The 26,943-nt window shown below is 36.5% G+C and overlaps 1 protein-coding gene across 8 annotated transcripts in view; it reads right to left on the bottom strand.

Annotated features, from left to right (window-relative positions):
• Window positions 1-26,943, bottom strand: part of LOC149552070 (pentatricopeptide (PPR) repeat-containing protein) — a 305,115-nt gene that overhangs the window by 40,913 nt on the left and 237,259 nt on the right. Inside the window, exon 10 of one of the 8 annotated variants that reach the window (XM_089787544.1) lies at window positions 21,783-21,880. The exons of 6 other annotated variants lie outside the window; for them this stretch is intronic. In XM_089787544.1, the coding sequence (XP_089643670.1) occupies window positions 21,800-21,880 (81 nt within the window). In that variant the 3' untranslated portion in view covers window positions 21,783-21,799. Of the gene's footprint in view, window positions 1-21,782; window positions 21,908-26,943 lie in introns of all 8 variants that reach the window. One more of the 8 variants, XM_089787543.1, reaches the window with a different exon arrangement.

A 26,943-nucleotide genomic window follows, 5' to 3' on the forward strand; every position in this document is an offset into this window, starting at 1 on the left:
CAAAGCATGTGTTTTTGCAATGAAAAAGCACATCCTTTAGGAGTTTTAAATCGTTGGAATTGAAGGCAGCAATTTCACATTGAAAAGCACATGCTTTTCTTTCCAAAAAACTTGTCTTTACATACCTATTATGGTTTGAAGCTAAAGTGGTGATTCGGGGTTGAAAAGCATGCCTTTTGGACTTGTAAAAGCCCATCATTACATGCTATTACATGTGTTTTGATCAAAACTCATTTGGTGGCAATTTCTAAGTGGAACACTTGTGTTCTGGAAATGTAAAATCTTACTCTTTTGGGTATTTTAAGCAGAAAATGAGTTTTTGGAGCAAAGGAGCACAAGATTTATCACCAAAACTCAAAGATTTGTTACTCCAATTAGGTCATTTTTGCATGAAATCCATCAAGAATCATTCTTGGCTTGTCAAAAGTGCAGACTTGAAGGTATTTTATTCACATTACAGCCCATTTAGGGTACATTTATGCACAAAAACGCTTCTTGTTTGAGTAATTTTCTTCACCAAATCTTCATCTTGTTACCTCAAGGTAAGTTCCAAGGCATTGCATTTCATTTCCAGCTTGTTCACAATTCTTTTCAAGTTGTGTTTCATAACTTGGACGCCATTTTTTAAATGCATCACATAATGCACATGTTTTGGTCAAGATGGTTGCTATTATCGTGCATTTTTTATCTCCAATTTCCCACATTTGTCAAGCTACAGATTTTGACTTGAGAATGGATTCCTTTTGCAACGATTGAGACTTTGAAGTCTATCTAAGTCTCATTCACACAATCATTCTAAATCCAAAAATATCCTCGGATTCATGATTCAGATTTTGCATAAGAAACTAAGAGACTTCTTCCTTTGCTTCTTGAGAATAAAAGGTAAGATTATTTGCCAATATCATAGGGCTTTTGTCATTATATATTTGTTATTTTGTCTATGCAAATCATTCCGTTTCAATTTTCAGATTTGCATAATGTAAATGATGTATTCCTTTTATCTTCCATCTAAATTTTCCACTTGTACATGGATGTACTCACCTTACATGTATGCGCAGTCGGAATTGAAAACCTCATTCTTGAAAAAAATATATCACAAAAGGTTAGCTCACGTACCATGTGCTTTTGCATCCAAAAATCACATTTCCATGCTTACACGCACTCCATTCATAATTTAGATAATGCTACTACAGGACTTAAAAACTTGTAATGGTGGTTGCTTGCATGTGCTTGCACATTTACTTATAATAAAAAAACACAAAATCGCATTGTAAGTAGACATTTTTCAATCTATTTCCATGCATTTTCCATATAAGATCATAACTGTCCGCATATGCTTTCATACTCCAAAATCCTGTTTTTGGGTTTTTAAATTATAAAAATGTATATTTTTGAGCTCCAGCATTTTCATCCATTTGCTGTCCCCAACGATTTCCAGCCATACATTCCATGCTTCACTCTCGAATACTCAAAAACACACAATGGATCATCCTCTTGAAGATGTACTTATATTGTGGAATTTTAATGTCACAGTTGCTTGTATGTACAAGTTTGTCATGTCAATGGAGCTCACTTCAAGTTAAGGTAAAGAGAATCAAACAATTAAGTGCCAGTATGACCAATATAATAAGTCCATGCCTCCTTTGCAATTAACTTTGTATTGTGAAAACATCAAAGATACCAATATCTCCAACTTGGATATCAAGGACTTTTTGAGGAGAGTAGATGTTACTACAAGTTATATGTTTTACATCAAATAGAGTGGCATTCATCTACTCTCTACTTTTCCTTTTGCTGCCCATGAACCTAAGTTCATATATGCCTGCACCAAGAACTTTGATCTCCCATCATGGACTAAAGAACCAAGATGGGAAGACCATGAGCAATCTAGATCCAAAGATTCTTGACAAAATCCTCTAAGTTCCACTAGTGACTGACATCAAAAAATAGAGAACCTTGTAGAGAAGGAACAATGGCATGGTAGAATGCAATAGGTATGTGAATGCCAACTAGCTGGTGAACAAGAGGCCTAATCTTGTTAGATGGTCAAAAGCAGTGTGTTTTTCTCGTTTCAAGGAAGGAATCAATTATCTTATCACACCACTTCGTCACATTGCTAGACTCAAAGAATCTAACACCTATGAGTCATGGATGAGCAGATGAGCAAGTAGATCTCTCTCATTGTTCGCTCCAAACAAAAGAAGATCTTTTGAGGAGAGATGATCAGTGCTATGTTATCAGAGAAGCTCTCTCAACCCTCTTCAATTGGGACCTTCTATGTGAACTCATACACGGTGTACATTGTTGTTGTCTTGGGTTTTTCCCCGAGTCTATCTGCCAAAGGGTGATTGCATGATTTTTCCCAAGTCAGTTTATGAGTATTTTGATCAGCTCACTTGGAGGTTCAAACGGATACACTACAAGAGGGTACAGGATACTTTCTTTAGGCATTACATATGCCTATTCAACAAGGAACTTCCAAAGAAGCATGTATTTGATGAGGCTTCGGCAAAAGTTAATGAGTATGGATGTTTGTTCCTCCAATTTCCCAACTTCACATTGTGAGAGTTGGTTATTTCAGATATTAATCATACGCTCTTCCAAGGTATCCTATCGACAAGATTATTCTCATTTAGTTGGCAAGACGATCGGTGGCAGTATAGTCTTATCAATCTTCCTTGCATAGGCCAAGTGTTGGGATTTCATCAAAGAATTTGTTCAACATTAGCGGTTATTCATTAGATACAATACTAAAAGCCAAAAACATAGAGTTTGAACTTCAAAGGAACACTTTGAGGAAATTCATGACACGGGCTTGTATTGATTGGCAGGGCATGAATGAAGAAATCAGAAAATACTACATTCATGTCCATCACCTTGAAGGCATTTCGGTTGATTTGCACACAGAGATTAACATTCATTGGATGGACTAGTGTGGTTAAGTCTAAAGCAAATCATGGACTTCAAACTCGCAAGGGTTGAAGATAATGACCAAATACTATATCTGGAATATAACGAGCATTATCTTGATTGACTACCTACTCCATCTCCATCCTACTTTTCAATGGAGAGTGTTTCCATATGGGATCGTCTTCAGCCTGCTCCCGCCAACATAAATATTCAGTTAAAGAAAAGAAATCTAAAAACCATTAAGGTTAAGCTTGGAAAATATTTTGATCCTGCTGACCTGAGTGGTCTAAGGGTCAAAATGAGAGGCAAACAAAAGGATGGCACGAAGTTTTCAGCAATGAACATTCCAAAGCTTGACATCAAGGGTGACAATGAAAAGGGACATATGCTTGAGGTGAAATCTGCACAACCTCATAAGACTCACATTGACCTTACTGATGATGAACTTCCTCCGCCACCGACAAAGTGCTCTCCAAGGAGACCTCATCCAAAAGTGTCAATTACTACTATTGTTCTTGATTCTATGACAAACTCAGATGACTTTTTGGATTCACCCTTGCATGCTGCCATGGATACTTTTCCTCCCGAGTCAGCACTATTTCATGAGGATCCAACCTTGATCACACCGACTATGCCCATTTCCTTGATTGCTCCTACAGTTTTGACAGTGGAGCAATATCACAGCTTTGAAAGTGTGTTTTATGCTTACACCATGTCAATCCCTACTGTCGCAGCTTTATCCATGACATTAACCAATACTTCATCAGCACATTTGAGTAATTCATGGTAGAGGTCATGCATAGTAGCCCAACTCTAGTGGCAATCATGTTGGAGGCCCCAACTATTGTAACCATAATTGTACAAACCAATCTAGTAGCCACTTTGGTTACCACTACTGTTGTAGGGTCCTCTTCTTTCATGCTTCCACCTCGACTCAGTGCAACTACTTATAGAGGAAAAGAACTTCCACCCAAGGACCATGAGTCCAACATGGTTACAAAGGCTAAGGTTCCTAAGACCAAGAAGGCCATAGTGGTGTTAAGGATATTAATGAGTACTGACAAACCCTATTAGAAAGTAATGTCCACCAAGATAACTAAGAGGGGGAGGTGAATCAGTTATCCAACTATTAAAACATTTACCAACCTTATTAATCCTTAACCATGTGAACAATATAATCAAAAACCATAAGACGATACACATACACAACAACACCAGATATGTTAACTAGGGAAACCCTTGCTCAGAGGGAAAACCACGGTGGGGATGGTACCCACAAAATGATGTACTCTTATAAAAGTTCCTTGTAAGAGGATGGACTTTGTTAGGAGCCAATGAAATACATTCAGTACATATCAGTCCCTATTAGGAGACTTTGAATCCCTGTTAGAAGATTTTAACCCTATTAGGAATTGTGCCAACCCTATTAGGAGTTGTAGAAGGCAGAAGAACCCACTATCCAAACAGCTTCAGGGGGAAGACCACCAAACTCACAATCCAACTAATCTCTGTAATATTCCTTGCAGAATAATAGAAACGAATAATCTCGAACTCCTCTATCCTCTTGACTGGACCAAACCTCTTTCAGATCTTAATACCAAATCACCAACTTCGCATCCAATAATCCCTTGGATCCCTTACATGCATTTACCAACTTTGCATATCACTTGCTTACATACAATACAATTTGCACTCTTTCCATACTCCATAACAAGGAAAGTAAGCTTCCTTTATACCATATCCTCAAAATAATTCCTTGAGTTGGCCTTGAGGCTTTCCTAATAAATTATCTAATAGGACCTCATTAAAATATTACAAAACATTACATCTTTTCATACTTACAAAATATTGTTGGCTCATAGTCTTTACAACTTCTTACACGTACGACCTCTAGCCTTCCGCACTCACTAACGTCATCATCAGGTTGTCTACTATCACTATCTAACTTAGGTCATCACTATTCTATCCCTATTAAGAGATACAATACAAACATAGGTACTCTGTCTGCACACTGTCCTCTGTAATTCTTGAATAACTCTTACATGTCTTCGACTCTCTGCACACGCACTTGTCCACTTAATCAGGAGATAATGTAGAATATATCCCTAACTACGCTTGACCTGATCTTCAACACATAGTACAAACTCCTTCTCTATCTGCTACTCTGCCAATCTTCATAGAAACAATACTATGTTAACATCAATGACAAACACGGTCATGAATGCAACATGTCAATCATGTTAACAATCTCTCCAATGCTTAGGATACTCCCCCAAAGGAATACCATTAACATTTATACTAACAACACCAAGTATGTGGAGGTAGTTGAGCCTCTCATTGAAAAGCCAATGGAGCAAATGCAAACCAATGATTACAAGTTCACCACAATTGAACTCGGTAAACAATCTCGCTCGGCTTTTCAACAAGATGCACATGATGCTCTCAACTTGCTCAGCCAAAAGAATGACAAGTTGTGAGAAAGAAATAATAGGCTCAAGAAGGACAATGGTAGATTGTGAAAAATCTTCGAGAAGATGAATGCCTCTTCTCTAATAGTTGAATCTTCATAGCGTATAGTGCGGATCGAGAGGAAAGCTAGGGTTGTCGACAAGTGGTGTTATTTCCAAGTATCTCAAGGAATGGATGTGATTAGGGCCAGTTTCAAGATACCGAGGCATGGGAGAGATATTCAACCAAGTTGAATGAGCTTCTTGCTTCTTTTCATCAACAACTTAAATCTCTCGAAGTGAACCTAAATGTATGGAAGACCATGAATGAAGTTCACTTAGATGTTTTGTACAACTGTCGTATTTTCTCTTCAGTGGAGAAGTATTACAGTACCTTGCATCTAATGATCAACAAGGAAAAGTTGTTGCCTAGCCTAGTGATTGAAGGTGATGCCTAGCTTAGTGATTGAAGGTGAGGCAGCAATACAATGTTTGCAGGAGCAAAATATGATCAACGATAGTTTTCAGTAGCTGACATGTATAATCATTTCTGAAAGTGGAAAACTTGCCAATGAGGGGGTTTTCATAACGGAATTGGAAGAAGTGATTGGCCTACAATCACATATAATTATAACAGTTGTCTTTGGAGTAAATTATTTCAGCTCGAAGGACGGAAACCCTCTAGTTGGAAGCCAGTGGATGAGAACCCATTGTCCATGGAGATGTCACACCTGGTGTATCACTTCTACTTACACCTGTCTTTATTGTCTAATCTGACTATCTTTATTGTATTCAAGATCAGAAAACATTACATTATTGTATTGCTTAATATTATAAAACAATAGCAAATCTGAAGTTGTTTATAACTGTGTATTTTAATGAGCATCTACTAGTTCATTTTCTTGTTTTGTTCTGCATTAAATATCTATTTATATTCTAAAATTACTATGAGAGACATATTGTAAACAATATCCACCCATAGGATATTACAGTCATCCAAGAAAATTACCACTATTTGGGATTGTTTCAATCTATTCTTGCCAATACCAATATTTGGTTGAAAAGGAGAGGCCTTAAGTGTATTAAGATCAAGTCGGGCAAAGATTTTGATCCTGCTGGTCTGATTGGCTTAAGGTCAGCAATTAAAGGCAGGGATAATGTAAAGAACCGAACTGGCTCCCAACTTGAATATTGATGTACAATTTATTGTCTTTTCAATATTAATAGTTTTCTAACAAATTCAATAAGTTTGAAATGATAATATTAAAATCGGACAATAACTGGACAAACTTCCTTAGCACTTTATTTTGGGAAATCATAGTTCAAAAAATACATAATGTAAAAATGGCACCTGGACTGCAAATTCAATTTGTCAAACCGTGACACCAAGTGCTTCCTTATTATTTATGATGGCTCCTCAATGCCAAGCCCAGCTGTAGAAGATCAATGACCTTTAATTGCTCACGAAAAATGCTGATTGCAGTGTAAAAAAGGCAAGCAAGGGAGTTAGAGCAGAGACATGTCTCTCAAACCCCTTAGTATGGGCTGCTAGTTGTAACGCAGGCTCCAGCCAATAATACGCTGGCTTCTAATCAGTCGTCTCACCTCAACGTAGGGTTGAGAGCAATATTTAGGCTCAGATGTTGCTGCCATCCAACCCCTTTGATAAAATCAGCATACGTTTCAACCTTGGCGGCCAGTATTCAAACAATTTGCAGACTTCCCAATATCAATTCGACCTCCAATGTAGACTTTCAACAAGAAATGTGCATCTGCATACTTCAGGAATTAATTACTAACAGATTCTCCAAGCCATAGGGATAAAGTAGGAGACCAAGCAAATTGCTATACAGCAGCAACTATTTGCCACAATACTCAGAGATGAATCCTAGAATTGTAACATCAATCTCCTAGACACAGATAATGACAGTAAGGAGATTTGACCAGCCACTATACCTTAGCAGGGACATCAAACATCAGAAACTCAGAGACCCTTATATTTCAGCAAGGGCTCACAATTCAGACTCAAGAAAAAGCCACAAAGGCAACAAAAGCAATTATATTTTCAAGCGTGTCTTTCCCAATGTAATGAGCTCTCATTTATAATCTTTCATTGGCCAAAGTTTCCTAAATAACTTCACCTCGGAAATTGTGAAAGTTTCCCAAAAGAACTCAACACGAGAAACTTTCCAACATGCTTTTAGAAATATCTCTTAATGTGATTATAATAATATAGACATTATTATAATAATGCAACTCAATGATTAATAAATAAATAAGAGCTCATGCAATTATTATTTTATTAACTCCAAGTGACAACCAACTGCTAAAGCCACCCACTGCACTGCTAAAGCCACCCACTGCACTGCCAAAAATAGACTTATTAAAAATAGTAAGTTCACAACTGAGACCCCCAAACCACCCTGTCAACTCATGAGGGTCGCTATGATGCACTAACTCCATCAACTACGTAGACCTGCCAAAAGTGGGCACATTACAATCTTCCCTTCCCAAGATTGCTTGTCCTCAAGCAATCCAGCATCACACAAAGACCTCCATTGGGATCCCATAAGAAACAAGTGATGTCCCTATCCTTACTGAACCAACAAAATGCCAAAACCATCAACAGAAACAATAACATGACCTGCAACACAGCACCAAGTACCTGTGTTGGTGATGTAAAGGTCAGAACATCACTAACTAACAAATCCTTAGATCTCAACACACTCTCCTTCATTATCCCTACCCAATCATCCTGCAAACAATCCAACTTAGGCTCAGACCAACTCTATACCCAATGCAAATCCTAAAATACCAAACTATAAATACTCATCACAGTATAAACTCTATCATTAGTATGACGATCTTTATCAACATCCTCATGCTGCTGTAATGACTCATCCTCAATCACATCAGTGTAAACCCACATACCATGATTTGTTGCTCCCTTTGGCCTTAATGCACAAGTATGACCTTTAGAGAAAGGCCCCTTGCACCAAAAGCAAAGTTGACGCCTCCTTAAATCCTCTCTCGAAGTGACATCAGATCTCCCCATTGCCTTGCCCTTGTCCTCAATAGCTAGTGGGGACTCATCATCAAGTAGAGAAGCAGAAGATTTCGAAGCAACCTTGCTTCGAGAAGAGGACTCCAAATCTTGTGCCTTTTGCATTGCTACCTGTAGAGAAGATGGGTCCAATGACTTCACCCATCCATGGAGTGGCTCAGTCAATCCCTCCATAACTAACATTACTTGTTTGCACTCCAAGATATCATAAACCATGACTAAAAGCCTCTGGAACTCACTCATGTAACCATCAAAGTGCTCCAATGTCATCTTACTAGCAACTTCTTGTAGCTCAATCTATCGAGGTCGTCATCTCTCAAGTGTCGACCTTGCTCTGGAATGCTCTTGTTTTTGAGTCAAGAACCTATCAAAATTCAGATGATCTTTAATAGCCTATGGTAAAGCATCCCACTCCGTAAAGTGTGCAAGTGCATCATCAGCAAAAGGAGCGGCCTCAGACTCAATACTGACTGCATCCACCTCAAGTCTCAGAAACGCAGGCCTCTATAGCCTATCATGAGTGCCAGTATGTATGTCAGCTCTGTCAGCTAATCCACCATGATCCTCAACTCAAACCCGATCTGCATCTGACACCATCTCGGGTACTATCCTCAACTCGAGATCTATGAGAACCAATAGAAACATCTTGAGCTCTCTCCCTACTTCGTCCTCAAGGAAGTGCTATCTGCTGCAAAGTATTAGACAATTGTTACAGTACATTTTTCATCTATTGTTGCCCAGCTGCAATATTCCTAAATGCCTGTAGTGCATCTCTATCAACCTCAACATCTGAGGGTCGCAGTCCAGTGCCACCAGAACCACCCGGACTACCAACCAAACCAAACTGAATCTCAGGCTCTCCTTCTCTGGGAGGAGAATAACGTCCTCTTCGGTTATAGTGCATACCCAGCATAAATCTCCTATCGTTAGCCATGATAGGAAATAATGGATCACATACTGACCACTAACAATTGATTTGGAGCCCAATTCCTACAGGCTGGCAGGAAACAGCTCTGATACCACTGTAAAGAACCGAACTGGCTCCCAACTAGAATATTGATGTACAATTTATTGTCTTTTCCATATTAATAGTTTTCCAAAAATTTCAAGAAGTTTGAAATGATAATATTAAAATCGGACAATAACTGGACAAACTTCCTTAGCACTTTATTTTGGGAAATCATAAATTAGAATTACATAATGTAAAAATGGCACTTGGACTACAAATTTAATTTGTCAAACCATGACACCAAGTGCTTCCTTATTATTCACAATGGCTCCTCAATGCAAGGCCAGCCGCAAAAGATCGATGACCTTTAATTTCTCACAGAAATGTTGATTGCTGTGTGACAATGACAAGCAAGGGAGTTAGAGCAAAGATGTGTTTCTCAAACCCCTTGGTACGGGCTGCTAGTTGTAATGCAGGCTCTAGCCAATGATACACTGGCTTCTAATCAATCGTCTCACCTCAATGTAGGGTTGAGAGCAATATCTAGGCTCAAATGTTGCTGCCGTCCAACCCCTTTAATGAAATTGGCATATGTTTCAACCTTGGCGGCTAGTATTCAAACATTTGCAGACTTCCCAATATCAATTTGACCTTCAATGTAGACTTCCAATGTCGTGTCCCCTTTCTAGAGTGGACATTAGAGACGATAGAGTTGGCCTATCATTAGAGTCTCATAGGCTGGCAATGGTGTTTAGGGACTCAGTTAGGGTACACAGTGTTCGGATCTGGAGTTTCAAACAGTAGGAGAGCAATTGAGAGCAGTTTCTTAATTGTAGAAGTTTCCTACATTTTAGGAGGTGGAGACGGGTTACATTCTTGAGTCTCTACAAGATCATTCTATGGTTTCAGTTTCGGGAGATTCGAAGACATTCCTATTTTTTAGGAGTATCCCTATTTTTGAGGGATGAGACTGTCAGTTATTTCAAATTATCCGACATCAGTCACAGGAGGTGACGAGATCAATTTCACCTTGTAGAGGTGTTTTGGGCTATTAGTTCGCTATTTGGGAAATATTTTAATATATTTAAATATTCTCCTTAGTTAGCATTTTAATAATTTAAATAAGGCTAAGTTATAGCCATTTTGGAGTAATAAGGGGTTTTTTGGCCTCATCTGGATGAGTATCCCTTGGTGTAATAGCTCATTGGAAAGGTCTTGAACTTTTCTAAATATTTCTCTTTTGACTCAGAGCATTTTAGTGAACGGATTTCTTTCTATTGGGAAAAAGGTCAATTTCTGGATACTTGACCACTTTAAAAATGAGAAATATATAATTTTATAACCCAACACCACATGGAGACATTTTTAGGGTTCGAGCTAAGTATGGTGGGTTATAAGGAGGTAAAGAGAAAGTTCTAATTCAATATTGACATATTACATCTTGGATTTGTGTTTTGGGCTCTAATTGAGCTTTCAGCATTTGGGACGCCAAACCCACTTGCTTTGCCTGTTTGGGATGTAGCCCCCAAAAAAGTGGTTTGGATTTGTTGCAGTCAGAAGCATCTTGGAGATTGCTCATTGTTTCTTCTAGAGAACGCAGTATTGAGTCAGAGTTTTAGCTGGGGTTTAGGTATTCTATCCACGTGTGGGCACTTTGCAGTTGTACGACAGCACCTAGCAGCCATATTTGCAATTGTACGGCAGTAACTCGCAGCCACATTCCTTCCCACGAGCAGCAATAGAGAGCTGAAACCTGGCCGTAGCTTCCTTTTAGGCTCGTATTTCTCCTTCACACCTTCAGGTTGGGTTTATCCTTGGTTGTAATCATCTGGATATTATTGTAAATCTTCATCTAGTTACAAATTGGTTTTATATTAAAAAATCTGCTTGAAGCGAAATTGCTTTGATTGTATTTGGAATATATTTTCAGAACTGGTTCATGTTATTGTACTTTTGTTATTACTTATTGAAAAATATCAAAAACATAAAACAATCAAACTCTTCTGCAACTTCCGTCTAGTTCTACAAGAAAATTTTAATAAACAGGGAAAACAAATTTAAAAATAATAAAATTATAGCAAATCAGCAAAAGAGATCCATCAGGGATCTTTCATTCAACAAGAAACATACATCTCCATACTTCAGGAATTAATTAATAATAGATTCTCCAAGCCACAGGGATACAGTAGTAGACCAAGCAAATTGCTATACAGCAACAACAATTTGCCACAATATACAGAGATGAATCCTAGAATTGTAACACCAATCTCTCAGACACAAATAATGACAGTAAGGAAATTTGACCAGTGAAGCCACTATACCTTAGTAGAGACTTCAAACACCACAAAACTCAAAGAACATTATACTTCAGCAAGGGCTCACAATTCAAACTCAAGAAAAAGCCACAAAGGCAACAAAAGCAATTATATTTTCAAGCATGCCTTTCCCAATGCAATGAGCTCTCATTTATAATCTTTCGTTGGCCAAAGTTTCATAAATAACTCCACCTCAGAAAATGTGGAAGTTTCCCAAAAGAACTCAACACTAGAAACTTTCCAACATGCTTTTTAGAAATATCTCTTAATGTCATTATTATAATAATATAAATATTATTATAATAATGCAACTCAATGATTAATAAATATCAATGTTACATGGGGACTCACACCCCCTCTCAAACCTCGGAGTACCTGCCCCCAAGACGTCCCCGCACTGGGTACTCATGTACCCAAGTACCCCCAACTCTGCCATTCCACAACCATGCTGCCGCTAGTATGAGGACTTGACTTTTGCTTTTTGAATGTTACTATTGGGTATGTAATATGTTACTATGTTGAATGTTCAATGGTTCTAGTTCATGTGGCACTTTGGCTATGTTCAAGTATTTTAATTTGGTATGTTCTACTGAAACATGATTTCATAACAAGCATTTCAAGTTCTATATATATACTATACAACACTCCTCCCTGCCCTATCCTCCCCTTGCCACCATCCCCTAGTCGTCCCCCTATCGTCCCAAAAATGAGGCCCATTTTCCCCTGTCATGGAAACTCGTTCCGACATCCCGCCATCCCGATGTACCCCAATACTAGGTAACATTGATAAATATATGAGAGCTCATGCAATTATTACTTTATTTACTGCAAGTTACGACGAACTGCTGAAGCCACCCACTGCACTGCCAAAAATAGCAACTGTCAAAAATAGACTTACTAAAAATAGTAAGTTCACAACTAAGACCTCCAAAACACCCTGTCAGCTCACGAGGGTAGCTATCTCCATCAATTCCATAGACATACCAAAAACAGGGACATTACAGGTAAGGATGATATATCAACCTTAGCATCAGAGCCTCCAGTTTCATCCATTCTGAAACTCATTTTCAAAGGACAAAGGCTACAAGAAGTGTCCTTTAGATAAAGCTTGTGGGGCCTCAGAAAATTGAAATTGATTTCAATGATGATGAGATGCCTAAGGAATCTATCCCTATAGTACCTTCTCCTATGAACCCATTTGTTGCAATGACACTTCCAAACTCTACCCCCATGTTAGATGCATCTCCTTATTCATTGTTGCACGTTGTTGTAGATGCATTCTTGTAATGTCTCCATTTCCCTAAGCATTGGAGTTTGAGGGATTGGCCAATTATTTTATCTCTCATAGCCTAATTATTGTGGATAGAGGATCTTCTGAGGTAGAGGTTTTTAAAATGGAGGTTCTTATCTTCTCTAGATCAAAGTTTGTTCCATTTTGGTCTTCGTTTGGCTCATATTGGACTTTGTTTGGGCTCAATTTCATATACCTACTATTTATAGTAAGCTTGGGGTTGATCGACAAGGGCCCATTCAACTTTTAGTAAGGCAGTTATACTAACAAAGAATGCAGTGGTTGACACATTGGTTCAAACGGAATCAAGAAATGATGACTATTTATGGAGTTATGTTATTCTAATATAGTAAGCTTTATTAATAATTAATCTTTAAATACATAATATAAAGTAAGGTGGGCTCTTTACATTCAATGGGGCCATGATCCTTTAAGTGACTTAAAGTGTGATTAATGATATTAATATTTGAAGCCCATTATTGATGCACTTTATAAAGTCAAAAAGAAGATATAGAGTATGGTTTAAATGATTATTAGAAATGTTACTTTTGAGGGGCCATTTATTAAAGCATTCAATGAAGTTGGAAATGAAGAATGTATATAATGCACATGAAGGAAATAGAACCAAGAAGAAGAAAAAAACTCTTCATGGAAAGGATTTCATTATGTGATTGATGAATTTTGTTTGTGTTCTTGTGAAGACTTCGGAGTTTCCAAGAGTTTCAGCATTTGCTTGAAGAATTAAGAATTCATCCATGTTATTGTAGCAATTTGAGTTTGTGAAATATCAAATGAATTTGGCATTCAAGTGAGCTTCATTCAGGAGTTCTATTTGCTAATAAAAGTAGAGTATTTCCTCTAGGGTTTGAAGGATTAGAAGGTATATCTACAGCAGAGCTGGAGATTCATACTTAGCAGGAGATTCATACTTAGCAGCCATTCTATATCAAACTTAACTATTTAATAGCTTCTACACTACCCCTGAACAGTATGCTACAGTACTTTGAACAGTAGTTGCTATAGTAATTTCATCTTGCCCTGGCACATGGGGTTTATAACAAGCAACAGTTAAAGTTGTGAAGTGCAGATTACATACTTGTTGGAGAATATTTATGGGACTTTGATTGCCGGTTTGTAGTTCCAAAATTTGTTCTCATAATAGCTTTCAAACCTGCAGTCCGTTCTAGGTTTTTAATTATTTATATACGCAAGTATTTACATTGTTTTTACTTGAATCTCTTTCAAGTTTGGAGTTACCATGCCAAGTGTTCGTGAAAATGTCCTCAATTGTATATGTATTAGATTACATGTCAGTGTTTGTGAAAATGCCCTTTGGCTGTTGATGCACATTTGACATGTAGAAATCATATGTTTGCATTAAAAGGATATCAAAAGACTGAATTTGTATTTTAGAACTTTGCCTAGATATATAGCACAACCATTTGCAAGCATCTAAACTACATTTGAAACTATTTCAAGAAAGCAAAATCAATCCGAAAATAAATGGCAGCACGATAAAGGTTTAATACAAAGTGTTTGACAAAATGTCAAACATCCAAAATTGAAGCAAATCCAGTGTTTTTCATAGATAGAAATTACACAGGTCCTACAATTCTCCATAGAACATATACAACAGCTTCGAGAGTGTGTTTGACACATAATCCATGTCAGTTCCATCCATGACGTTACTAGATACTACGTCAAAGAAATTCAAGCTGTTCATGCCTAAGGTCACTCATAGAAGTCCTAAGCCAATGGCCATTCGGATAGAGACCCCTCCTCCATGACCACAATTGCATAGGTGGACTCAGTAACCACATTGGGTCAATACTTTTGTAGAAGGTTCATCTTCCTTCTCTTTATCTCCACGGCTAAGTGCTATAGCACAGAAGAGAAAGAAGGAAGAAATCCAACCTAAAGTTGGTGTTAGCCAAGTTACAAGAACGAAGGGACCAAAAAGCAAGAAGGAAAAAAATTAGTTTCAAGGGTTTTGGCTGGGAATGACGAAGTCAAGTATGCCAAAGTAGATGAGCCTCTAGTTGAGAAACCTATGGAGGAGATGCAATGCACGGACTACAAGTTCAGCAAAACTAAACATGGAAAACAAACATGTCTAAGTTGTCAACAAGATGCACAGGATGCAGTCAACATGCTCACGTAGAAGAAAGTTGTTGGAGAAGAAGAACAAGTTGAAGGAGAAGAATGCACAACATTTGGACACCATGGACAAAATGAGGAACTCTTGTCTATCAGTTGATCATGTTTCTTCTGAGTGTGTTCTACGGGGTGAACGTAAGGCAAAGGCACTAGACGATTGGAGCAGCCGTATTGAATAACAAAATGTACAAGTGATCAAAGATGTGTATCGAGTGTTGAAACAGGGAAGAAAGATAGCATCCACATTCAATGAGTTTTTCTTATCATTCAATCATTAACTCAGTATGTTGGAAGAATATCTTGTGGTCTAGAAAAGCATGACAAAGCTTGATCTTCATGTCTCGTGCGAGTGTGAGGTCATCTCTTCTGTAGAAATATATCATTATTATTTACATCGAATGGTTAACAAGGAATAACTAATGCAAGGACAATAAAAAAGAGTACATGATCAACAAATGTTTTCTAAAACTATTAGGCAAGATCACTGCTAAAAATAGTGAACTGGTTAATGAGGAAAACATTCTAACAGGGTTAATAGGAGCTATCTATCTATGGCTTAAGGTAGATAACTTCAATTTTAGCATGATAGACACATTGGCAAGTTAGAATGCTTAATTGAATGTAATGTCCCCATTTTTACTAGCATTAGAATTTGAGGAATTAGCCTATTATTGTCATCCTCATAGGCTAATTGATTTGGATAGAGGGTCTTCTAAGGCAGAGGCATGGTTATGGAAGGGTTTTATCTTCTTCATAGTTCAGTATGTTCTAGTTTGGTCTCCATTTGACTCAAATTGGATTTAGTTTGGGCTTAGTTTCATGCACTTACTACTTATAGCAACTCTCATTGTTACATCCCAAAATTTTGACATAATTTTAAACTTGTTCATAACCATTGGATTTAATAGATTATTCTTTCATGATCATGTGAAATAGGTAATTATTTTTATACATTGTATAAACCGTTTATGAGATGGTCCTTAACCATTAACTGTTATTAGATGATTAGCAGTTGCTTGATTTAAAATTATGATTATTATGTTTATATGAAATTATTATAGAATTATTGTTATGGCAAAACAATTTTCATAGGTGATTGCAGGAGAAGATGTAGAGGGGGGGGAAGCATTGCTAAACAGGATCATTGGAATGGGATGTTCGCCTAGTTCAGTCATCAAGATCGGCAAGTGTGAGCTTAAACTTCTTTGGAAAGGATGCAACGACTTGATCACAGGATACATTTATGGGACCCGCATGAGCTATTAAGAAAATAATCTAAATATAAAATAATCAATTTTTAAAATATAAAACATACCTCGAGATTTTTTGATCATCATCATATTATTATTTATAAATACTTAGATATGTACACATAAATATAAAATGAAATGGCACCAATAAATTATAGTAACATAATTTAATGATGTCATCCCATTAATATACTTACATGAACATATATAAGTATATATTATAATAATAAATATTTGAAACTATAGTCTTTCCAACTTTTCCTTCCAACCTTTTCTTTTCTTTTCTTTTTCTTTCTCCTTCCCTCTCTTTTTTTAATCGATTTTAACACTTGGTCTTTGAATTCACATATGTTATATAATTGGTGGAAGCCAAGAATGCATGACCTTCCTTTAACTTAAGCCATGTATGAAGTCCGGCACTAATTTTATTATGCTCGATTGCCTTAACGTTCAGATTCATTCCTTGGATTTATTTCCGCACATCTCAACCTTCTTACTGCATTTCTTTGTTATCATATTACCATCAGCCTTCCATTTCTACTGCGTTCCTTGTTCTTCTAACATCTTCAGCATTCGAACCCACATAATCCGGTGAGCCGCAGTTCATTATATTGACTTCCAATCTATGCATCCAATTGTCATAGAATTTCTGCCGTAAGAACTCAAACCTTGGAGTAAGTCTGTATTGAAACGTTTGCAACAAAGGAAGAACATATCAAAATTTGGATTGCAGGGGATTCAAGCATATCCAGAGTTTACATCAGGGCATGTTATGACATTGCCATATTATTTTATTACTTTCCATAGCAGCCAGTTAGGCGTCTTAGATAATTATAATTTCAACATACAATATGAGATGCTACTTATTCAATGTCCTTATTATCGGCCCTTTTTCCTTTCACACGTCAATTGGATACAATCCATATTAACATGTCTTAAAGTATATTAATATTTGAACTGGAAATACTATTCAATGAGTTATGCTGATCTCAAGAATATGTTTTATGTTGTCGCAATTTGTGATAAAAGATATTAAGAGCAGAATGCTCATGACTTATTCGAAACACCTGGGATTCACTGGCAACATAGCCAGGGAATGGTGAAGAGGTGTAAAAAGAGCAGAGAGCTCATAAACTTTTTAATGCATCTGGGACTCACCGGCTGGCAGACATGAAACAGTGAAGAAGTGGAATAAATTTGCAAGAAAACAAGTAGAAATTAGACATGATTAACTTAAGAGAAATATACTTAATAGCTCATGCTTATCCCTGTAATGCAACCAGTTGTCAAGTCGAGCGGTTGTGATCGGGTCGATGAACCCATCAGAAATCCTTGGCCAAGGTAGTTTATAGACATATGTGTCATCTAATGATCACTTGATGTCTGTAGCGCCAGTTATGTAGGCATAACTAAGTGGACACTCAAAACACCAGGATGCTCGAGTGGCTAGACTGAAGAACGTCCCAAGCCCAATCCCGAGGTAGGGAGGGTCATTCTAATATAATAGAATGTGTGGGGATAAATATGATCCGAGGTTGGGAGGTTAAGCCTATGTCAATGCTTCTCCTCTCACCAATGTCGAGGCTTGCACAACCAGATAAAAGATCCTCCGATGATGCTTGTATGTTCCTTCTTTCTTGTTAAGCATTTACTTTACTTGTTAATCATTGATCATGAATACAGTTATGATAGTTAGACGTTAATATATTTATTTCAGCTGAACATGACTACAGTAAGAAATAGTTAATTGTTATTTCAATTGACTATGATTATGTTTATTTTCAGATGATCATGATTCTAGTTATGATAGTTAGTCATTAATCTATTTATTTCAGCCGACCATGAAATTACAATTATGAATAGTTAATACTCGATCTTGAATATGATTACAGTTATTTTCTATTAATTGATTAAAAGTAGTCGTAGTCATGTGGAAAGGATTCAGTTATCTATATAAATGTTCAAAGATTTTAGTATAAAAATGTCTTTGATTTAGATATGAAAATCCATTTGTTACACATGGTATCAAAGCGTTGGGTTCAACTCTGAACCTAGGGCACACTACCTTCCATGTAAACCTGAAAAATTCTTAGAATGATTGTACAGAATGCAAGTACGTAAAACACCCCACAAGAAGGCTCGACATCCCATTTTCCCTTATTTAATTAAAAACATGCCTAAGTACGATTATACTCGCTCCTCCATGCCCAAAGATAATGAAACTCTGAATCAGGCATTGCAATGAATGAAGAAAGAAAGAGTCACGTGGACCCCTGTTGAAAAGCAACATATAGGAACAAGTTAATTCAAAATTGGAACGCTCGTCATGACAATTCTCATTTCCATTTCCACCGATCTTGGATGGTGCGAGATATGTACCAATTTGAGCCAAAATTAAATGTTGAAAAGCAAGACTAAATATTCTGATGTAAGCATCCTCAACAGAGGAGATTTTTGTAAATAAGTAGTTATGAGTACAGCAGCAAAGTATTAAGTTAATCAATTAGATTTATTTAATTCATGTGCTTCATGCATTTGCAAAACTCTTTTTGTTTGTGGGAATACTTAAATAAATTCAATAAAATTGACAAAAATTGTGTAAATTAACAAGTGAAACCAATAAACAAAATAAAATGAACAACGTGAACGTTAAAGATCATGCCATAGTCTGTGAAAATAATTTATCATCCAATGACTTGTTACTTCAGATTTTGCAAGAAATGCAATTGAAGTTGGAAAACATGTAAAAGAGAATGAATGAGATGGCAGCCCAAATTGGGCATAACCATGAGGAAACACAATCGTCACCTCCTTTTAGAACAAAGACGGAAGTCTTCGGATATAACAAGAGAACCTCTTCACCCATTCAAACTGAAAAAAAACAAAAGAAACAATAAATAGTGGCTAATCTGTCAACAGATATTAAGAAAATCAAACCACCTAAGTTTGCCAGTTCTGAGTCCGAAGAGGATGCAGAGGCTTGGCTAACTAAAATGGAACAGTATTTTGAAATCAGGAACTTTTCTGAAACCTCAAAAGTGGTTTGGGAGATATATCATTTTACTGAAGAAGCTGCAACCTGGTGGCGAAACACCAAAGTTGAGCTAAAGATTAAAACCACTGAGATTACACGAAAAAAGTTTGTAACTATTATTAGGAATCGATGGCTGCCCCAAACCTTTTATGATCAGAAGCTTCTAGACTTCCAAAATTTGAAGCAAGGAGATATGACAGTACATAAGTACTGGGAGAAATTTACCCAACTATTGAAGTATGCACCACCTTATCAGCAAGATACAAATCTAAAGGTGAGGAAATTCATTATGGGTCTGAACAATAGAATTGGAGGAGCAGTTGATGTTCTCACTCTTCGAACTGAGGAAGCTCTAGAGAAGGTTGTTCGGCAAGAACACAAACCAAAAAAGATGATTCCACCTGGGACAATAAAAGGAAAGCAAACTGGAATACGGAGGGTGCTGATTTTGGATCGCAAAAAAGACAGTTTAAGGATTTTAAGTACAGCAAGCCAGAGTCAAAGGGAAACAGAGTTAAGGATGTTAAAAGTAATTTTAATGCAAGTAAGAATAATAAGAGTAATGAGAAGAAGGGACCTCTTTTAGAGTGCTTCACTTGTGGAGGAGATCATTTCGCTAATAAATACCCCAACAAACCCAACACCAATCAGCCACAACAACCACCTCTTCCACAACAACAAGAAGTTTATCAGCAGAGGATCCATGCAGCCCTGGACAATAGACAAGCAGAACAGCAAATAGGCCCAATTGAAACTTCAAGTAAGATCTATGGGAACCCTGTCTCCATTTTAATTGATACTGGAGCTTCTAAATGTTTTATATCACCTAGACTATTAAGTAGATTTTCAAAGAGATCTAGTTTTATGTCAAAACCATGGATAGTTGAATATGCAAACTAGTCAAGGGTTAAAGTAGAGCAGTGGTTTTTTGAGGCTCAGGTTGACTTTCCAAATTTTTCAACATAATTGAACTTGTATGTAGCACCCCTTGGGTCTTATGACATTATCATAGGCATTAATTGGCTCAGTGAGCATAAGGCCAAGGTGGATTGTAACACCAAAACTGTAAATTGTTTGGATGATTGAGGTAAGCCAATAAGCATTATAGGGATTAAACATGAAATTAAATCAAAACAGATATTTGCCATGCAACTTAAGAAATATGGAAGAAAAGTCTATGAGATCTTTGCAGTCAGGGTTGAGGACATGAGAGAACCTAAAAACACCATATATGGAGATGACTACATTTATGAAGATGGGGAAATCAGAGAAAAGTTAAAGGAATCTTTTGAAGAAAAATATCCCTATTTAAAGAATTATCAAGATGTGTTTCCTGAATAACTCCCCGGTCTACCATCTTCTCGAGCCTTTGATTTCACCATAGATTTGATACCAAGAGTAGAACCCATTCCTCGAGCACCATATAGAATGACTACCACAGAATTAACGGAGTTACAGATACAACTACAGGACATTTTAGACAAGAAACTAATCTGGCCCAGTGTTTCACCATGGGGAGCCCCAGTGTTGTTTGTTAGGAAGGATGGGACCCTGAGATTATGCATAGATTATAGAATGCTCAATAAGGTTACCATCAAGAATAGGTATCCACTTCCCAGAATAGATGATCTTTTTGATCAAATGAAAGGCACGACAATGTTTTCAAAAATTGATTTGAGGTCAGGATATCACCAACTTCGTATTAAAGACAAAGATATACACAAAACTGCATTCAGAACTAGGTAAGGACATTACGAATTTACAGTATTGCCATTTGCGTTAACCAATGCCCCGGCAACTTTTATGAACCTAATGAATAGCATATTTCAAGACTGCCTGGATAAGTTTGTGTTGGTCTTTATAGATGATATTCTAATCTATTCAAAGAACGAGGAAGAACATCAAAAACATTTAGAAACAGTTTTGCAAAGGTTAAGAGAACATAAATTATGTGGAAAATTGTCTAAATGCACCTTCTATCAAAAGGAATAGCCATAGTCTGTCAAAAATTAAAGCAATTAAGGAATGGCCTATACCTACAAATGTGTCAGAAGTTAGAATTTTTATGGGATTAGCAGGATTTTATAGAAAATTTGTCACAAACTTCTCTAAGATAGTTTATCCGATCACATCACTTCAGAGAAAAGGAAAGAAATTTGTCTAGACAGAAAAGTGTTAATCAGCTTTTGAATACTTGAAGGAAAAGCTAACAGAGCACCCATACTAAAAGTACCTGATCCACAAAAGAAATTTGTAGTTAAAACAAATGCATCAAAAGAAGGTTTAGGAGGTGTGTTAATGCAGGATGAACAAGTAATTGCATATGAATCTAGGAAATTAAAGAATTATGAACAAAATTACGCACCTCACGATCTAGAATTATCAACTATTGTACATGCTCTTCAGATGTGGAAACATTACTTGATCGGAAAACCTTTTGAACTTCGATCCGATCATCACGGTCTGAAATATATCTTCACACAACCAAATCTAAATGATAGACAAGGAAGATGGTTGGAATTTTTAGCAGGCTATGAATTTGACATAAGTTATATTAAAGGCAAGGAAAATAAAGTGGCAGATGCCCTAAGTAGGAGAAGACATATTTTTGCAATGCCTACTATAAACTTTGGATTAAAGGACCAGATTTTACAATATCTAGAATATGAGGAGTTTTATGTAGAAATCAGCCTAGCTCTTATGAAGGACACACAGGATTCTAAGTATTCGGAATTTAGTTTAGAAGATGATGGATTGCTTAGATATCATAGCAAGATTTATGTACCCAACAACCCTAAACTCTGAAGAATGATTCTAGAAGAATCTCATTTAGCTCCATATTCAGGACACTCGGGGGTAATTAAAATGCTATCTAATATAAAACCCCTATAATTTTGGAAAAGAATGAAAAGGGAAATAACAGAATTTGTCGCAAGTTGTTTAGAATGCCAAAGAGTAAAAGCAAAATATCGATACTCAGCAGGTCTTTTGCACCCTAATGAAGTACCCGAGGGAAATGGCAGATAATTTCCATGGACTTTGTACAAGAGTTACCTATGACATGGAATCGACGCAATACTGCTTTGGTAGTAGTTGATAGATTGAAAAACGTTGCTCATTTTGTTCCAAGGAATCTAACTGATGGAGCACTGGAGACTGCTCATAAATTCATAAAAGAAATTTTTAGATTGCATGGAATTTCAGAGAAAATTATTTCAAATTGGGATGCCAGGATAACTTCTAGATTCTGGCAAACATGATTTTCATGATTTTCAACATTGGGTACTAAACTAAACATCAGTTCAGCTTATCATCTTGAGATAGATGGTCAAATAGAAAGAGTAAATCAGGTATTAGAAGATCTTCTGAGAGTATACTATATGAATCAACAATACCAGTGGGAAACATACTTACCCTTGGTGGAATTTGCGTATAACAATTCCTACCAGTCCACCATTAAAATGGCACCCTTTGAGGCCTTGTATGGCTGCAAATGTAGAACTCCTGTGACTTGAAATTGCTTGGAAAACAGCATCATTGTTGGACCTGAAATGCTTAAGGAAATGGAAGAACAGATAATCCAAATTCGTCAAAGATTGAAGGAAGCTAATGACAAACAGAAAAGCTATGTAGATGCAAAAAGAACACCTAGAGAATTCTCAGTGGGAGAAAAGGTATTATTAAGACTTAAACCTCAAAAGAGTACTATCAAGTATGGTAAGAATGCCAAGTTAGCCTCGAGGTATTTGGGACCCTTTGAAATACTGGAAGTTGTGAACCCAGTAGCTTACAGAATTGCTTTAACACCTACCCTTGCCAAGATGCATGACGTCTTTCATGTGTCATATCTTGAGAAATATATTACCCATCATGATCATATAATTGATTGGAAACTATTACAAGAGCGAGAACCAAAGGTGGTAGAAATAAAACCACTTAGAATACTCGAGGTGCATAAGCTACGCTTACGAAATTGGGAGATGACTCAATGCAAGGTCCAGTGGGATTAGTATGCAGAGGATAATGCCACTTGGGAGGCTTATCATGAGATTCTCCAAAAATACTCTCATCTTTTCTCTAGGGATGAAATTTGAACATTTTCTTTCTTCTCTTAATTTAGACTGATTAAATATTGTTTAAAGTTTTGTTGCGATGTTCATCGAGGACGATGAAAATCTAAGGGGGAGGGTATGTTACATCCCAAAATTTTAACCAAACTTTAAACTTGTTCATAACCGTTGGATTTAACAAATTATTCTTTCATGATCATGTGAAATAGGTAGTTATTTTTATACGTTGTATTAACCGTTAATGAGATGGTCGCTAACCATTAATTGTTATTAGTAGACTAGCAGTTGCTTCATTTAAATAATGATTATTATGTTTATATGAAATTATTATAGAATTATTATTATGGCATAAGTGTTTTCATGGGTGATTGCAAGAGAAGATGGTAGGGGCGGGGGGGAGAGCATTGCTAAATGGGATCATCAGAATAGGTTGTTCGCTTCGTTCAGTCATCAGGATCGGCATGTATGACCTTGAACTTCTTTGGAAATGACACAATGACTTGATCACAGGATACATTATAGAACCCGCATCAGCTATTAAGAAAATAATCAATTTTTAAAATATAAGAAATACCTTGACATTTTTTTATCTTCATTATATTATAACATATAAATACTTACATAGGTACACATAAATATAAAAATGAAATGGCACCAATAAATTATAATAATGTAATTTAATGATGTCATCCCATTAATATACTTACATGAACGTATATAAGTATATATTATAATAATAAATATTTGAAACTATAGTCTTTCCAACCATTTTTTTTTTTTTTTTAATTTCTCTCCTTCTCGCTCTTTTCTTTATCGATTTTAACACTTGGTATTCAAATTCACATATGTTATATAACTGGCGAAGCCAAGAAGGCACAGCCTTCCTTTAACTTAAGCCGTGTATGAAGTCCGGCACTTATTTTAGTTATGGTTCATTGCCTTAACGTTCAGACTCATTCCTTGGATGTATTTCTGCACATCTCAACCTTCTTACTACATTTCTTTGTTATCATATTACCATCAGCCTTCCATTTCTACTACATTCCTTGTTCTTCTAACACATTCAGCATTTGAACCTACATAATCCGGTGAACCGAAGTTCATTATATCGACTTCCAGTCTATGCATCCAATTGTCATAGAATTTATGCCATAAGAACACAGAGCTTGGAGTAAGCCTGTATTGAAACGTTTGCAACAAAGGAAGAACAGATTCCAATTCGGATTGCAAGGGATTCAAGCATATCCAGAGTTTACATCAGGTCATGTTATGACATTACTATATTATTTTATTACTTTCCAAAGTAGCCAGTTAGGCGTCTTAGATAATTATCATTTCAAGATTCAATATGAGATGCTACTTATTCAATGTTCTTATTATCAGTCATTTTTGCTTTCGCAAGTCAATTGGATACAACCCATATTAAAGTTTCTTAAAGTATATTAATATCTGAAATGGAAATACTATTCAATGAGTTATGCTGATCTGAAGAATATGCTTTATATTGTCACAATTTGTGATAAAAGATATTAAGCGCAAAATGCTCATGACATATTCGAAACACCTGAGATTCACTGGCAATGTAGCCGGGGAATGGTGAAGAGGTGTAAAAAGAGCAAAGAGCTCATAAACTTTTTAATGCACCTAAGACTCACCGGATGGTAGCTACGAGCTGATGATGAGGTGGAATAAATTTGCAAGAAAATAAGGAGAAATCAGACATAATTAACTTAAGAGAAATATACTTAATAACTAATGCTTATCCCTGTAATGGAACCTGTTGTCAAGTCAAGCGGTGGTGATCGGGTCAATGAACCCATTGGAAATCTTTGGCCAGGGTAGTTTATAGACACATGTGCCATCTAATGATCACTTGATGTCCGTAGCGCCAATTATGTAGGCATAACTGAGTGGACACTCAAAACACCAGGATGCTCGGGTGGCTGGACTGAAGAACATCCCGAGCTCAATCCCAAGGTAGGGAGGGCCATTCTAATATAATAGAATGTGTATGGAAAAGTATGGTCTAAGGTTGGGAGATTAAGGCTATGTCAATGCTTCTCCTCTAACCAATGTCGAGGCTTGCACAACTAGATAAAAGATCCTCTGATGATGCTTGTATGTTTCTTCTTTCTTGTTAAGCATTTACTTTACTTGTTAATCATTGATCATGAATACAGTTATGATAGTTAGACGTTAATTTGATTATTTCAGCTGAGCATGACTACAGTTATGAATAGTTAATTGTTATTTCAATTGAATATGATTATGTTTATTTTCAGTTGATCATGATTACAGTTATGATAGTTAGTCATTAATCTATTTATTTCAGCTGACCATGAAATTACAGTTATGAATAGTTAATAGTCGATCTTGAATATGATTACAGTTATTTTCTGTTAATTGATTAAAAGTAGTCATTGTCATGTGAAAAGGATTCAGTTATCTGTATAAATGTTGGGATGTTTTAGTATAAAAACGTCTTTGATTTAGATATGAAAACCCATTTGTTACACTCATGATGATTGAGAAGGACCATTTCTATTTTGGGAAAGTGCATTTGGTCACATGGAGAAATAATAGGCATGACTCCTATTTAGATGACACATTTAAGGGATAAATATTATGGGACTTATTATTATTTTGGTGGCCAAATTATTATTAAATTAGTAAATGAGAGCTTCTAATTTAAAGGTGTATTGATGAAGACACTTTAATGAAAAGTGTGAGGAAGAAGCCAAGTTGCATTATAAAAGTGATTTCATAGAGTAAAAGAATTGATTCTCTCGGCTATTGCTTTTATTACTTGTGAATTTGCTGAAAGGGTTTCAAGTTTCAACAAGAGATTTGAGGACTGATTCCTCTTTGTTTGCACTTTGAATCACTAAAATATTGTTGTGAATTGTGCTCTGATTTCCTGGTGATTAATTCTGATTGTATTGATGGTAATTTTTGTATTGTAAACCAAAATCATTAAGTTCTATGCTGAAGATTAATCTAGTGTGGACACAAACCATTTACTCTTCTTGCCATGAAGCTTGTAGCTAATCAGGAGTGTCATTGCTAGTCGTTTTTGGTGACTAAAAGGAGCTGCAAATTATATCAGGTTTGGCGTAGTTTTTGACTTGCCTTCTACTGTATTTATTGTTTCTTGAAGGCCATATTTTCCTACCGCAAACTGGGTGTATGGGAAGCCTACATTTACTTCATCTTGGGTAGTCAGAATTTGGTGAATGGTTAAGGCCTTTGGCTGCTGCTATCATATGCCACTGTTAGGTGTTCCATATGCCTGTGGTTATCTGATATATAGCAGTGTTTGGATGCAAGAAGGCTGCATCAAAAATTGTTGGCAATTCCTTGGGTTTGCTGCAACTAATTTGTGTGCCAATCTTATACAGGTTCCTATTTTTATCTGTAATAATTTGTAGGCTTTATATTTGCAAAACAATAAATTTG

Source organism: Cupressus sempervirens, chromosome 6, assembly GCF_028749045.1.
Source record: "Cupressus sempervirens isolate cs-2001-9-10 chromosome 6, ASM2874904v1, whole genome shotgun sequence".
In the NCBI taxonomy this organism is placed as follows: Eukaryota; Viridiplantae; Streptophyta; class Pinopsida; order Cupressales; family Cupressaceae; genus Cupressus; species Cupressus sempervirens.